General features: G+C 38.6%; 1 protein-coding gene across 3 annotated transcripts in view; it reads right to left on the bottom strand.

Annotated features, from left to right (window-relative positions):
* Positions 1 to 6: 6 nt before the first annotated feature.
* LOC108623854 (lysocardiolipin acyltransferase 1) overlaps positions 7 to 2110 on the bottom strand; it is a 3120-nt gene continuing 1016 nt past the window's right edge. For 2 of the 3 annotated variants that reach the window (XM_018022694.2, XM_026812625.1), the window contains exons 3-6: positions 1814 to 1993; positions 1537 to 1744; positions 885 to 1451; positions 7 to 813 (exon numbers count right to left, since the gene is read on the bottom strand). In XM_018022694.2, coding sequence (XP_017878183.1) covers positions 644 to 813; positions 885 to 1451; positions 1537 to 1744; positions 1814 to 1981 — 1113 coding nt within the window. In that variant the 5' untranslated portion in view covers positions 1982 to 1993 and the 3' untranslated portion in view covers positions 7 to 643. The remainder of the gene's footprint in view (positions 814 to 884; positions 1452 to 1536; positions 1745 to 1813; positions 1994 to 2110) is intronic. The other variant, XM_018022695.2, reaches the window with a different exon arrangement.

The raw sequence follows: 2110 nt of genomic DNA, 5'->3' as shown, positions 1-2110 counted from the left end.
CACTAAGTAGTCATCCTGTAATTATGCAGGATCGTCGATGGGATAGCTATTAATATTAATTGCTAAAAAGAGTACCAATTTTTTTCTACACTATCAATAAATTCAGTACCACAGATTCGGTTTCGCACACTGCAATATATCAAGTAGTGATGCCATACCTATGAGATCAATTCTCCGTTTCGTAACGTTTTCACAGTGTTCAAGAAAAATACAATTTTATCATACAATCAGTCGACTGGGAAAAAGAAGATACAAAGTTATAAAACTTCATCAGAATCGATTATATATTGGTTCCTTGTTAATAGATCTTACGAATAGATCATAATAAACTGTTAACGCTACTTGAATCCCTTATATGCACGTAAGTAATCGGAATAAGGAATTTTTACTAGCTGCGAACAATATATTTTACACTAAATTATACGTAACGAGTATATTGCTTAAATGAAATTTCGACACTACGTCAATAATGTGCTATCAATAAATGGAATGGGCTTGCCATTCTATAAATTCTATATTAAATTCACATAAATATGCAGACTTTCTGTGAAAACGTTGAGCACATTTATAATAATGTGATACGACACAAATAAATCGAACAATTTGGTAGACTTTACTTACGTAAGTTCCTTTTCATATTTTATTAACTACATTTCTTTGCTGTAGAAAAGTGCGACTTCCAACGCCAGAACCATCCCATCTCGAGCTGACTGAAACCAGTAGTGAACAGCGACAGTGCGACGAAGAACACCGCATGGATCAGTGCCCATAATTGAAACACCGGCGAAGTAAACATTAACACAACGGCAGCGCCTGAGAACAAAGAATACTCTTAAAAGTGACGATCTATCATAAAACAAATTAATGATGGTGAATGATCTTACCAGTTAAAATAGTCCAGAATACGAAAGCAACGTATAAAGGGCGCAGTCTCGTTAAGGGCCAAGCTTCAGCAGAGAATCTCTTCTCCTGGTAAAATTCATTCAATATTTGTTCTTTGTCGAACCATTTGTCTTCCAACCACCGTCTCAACGTTAAGTCCTGCGTAGGCACGTCCGCCGACGGTATGCGCTTAATATGAAAATGTATCTCGCTCGGTAAATTCCCTTTAATCAGGTCCACCTCGGTCTGCGGTATGTAATCGGGATACCCTATCGTTAAGTCGTAAACCGCGTCGAGGTAGCTTGATTGTTGAAGGTGACGAACCAGATAACTGAACCCCGTCGTTTTCGGATGAAGCGTGAACGTGTACTGCGGCAAAACGTGTTGCACCGCGTATTTATCCGATTTCTCTTTGCTGGTTTTCGTCAGGTCGGTACCCTCAGGGAATATAAGCAACTGGGAGCGTCTGCCGAGGGCCACTAAATAATCTAACGTCCGCGACAATCGATCTCGGTCTACTTCCCAGCGACGCGTTATATAAAGGAAACCATTCATTTGCATTATCCATCCTGTTACACAATCACAATTATTGTATAAATCGGCAATACTATTAAACATCCATTCTCTTCATTTTGTATATTAGAATTTAATTACCTGGCCCTGGAATGTGTCGTATAGCGTCCTTTAAAACAAACTTCAATCTATGAGCCGCTATACTAGGCAGACATGCCTGGTACATCGCGGCCCATAAAAAATTCCAGTCTACACGTGTCCTGTGATTCATTACCAGAATAGCGGATTCGTCCGGTAATATATGATCCCCTGAGACCACGATTTTCACACCGAACATTTTTAAAAGGGCCTGGAATCAATACAGAGATTTATGAATTTCTTCTTGAGAGAACGAAGACTATCTGCTTCTTTTACTTACCGTGGAATAGAGTTCCCAGCAGGAGAATAAACGATCGCCGCATTTTCGAAATTTCGGAGGACTGAGGAATAACAGCGGTAACATAGGGCAAGCGATAAATAAAAAACCAGCCACTATGCTGCCGTACCATAACGCACAGTATAATGTACCACGTACGACTCCACGCATCTCCGATCGTGTCTTAAACATTGGAAAATATAATTACAACAGTTATTTATTATGTAGAAATACTTAAACATTTACTTAGTTATAAACTATACTTTTTAAAAATATTTATCTACAGGGAATCATTTCTGA

This window comes from Ceratina calcarata, unplaced genomic scaffold, assembly GCF_001652005.2.
Source record: "Ceratina calcarata isolate Rehan_Ccalc_2016 unplaced genomic scaffold, ASM165200v1 scaffold291.2, whole genome shotgun sequence".
In the NCBI taxonomy this organism is placed as follows: Eukaryota; Metazoa; Arthropoda; class Insecta; order Hymenoptera; family Apidae; genus Ceratina; species Ceratina calcarata.
Note: the sequence above shows the minus strand (reverse complement) of the source record. Positions and strands in the feature narration are given on the sequence as shown.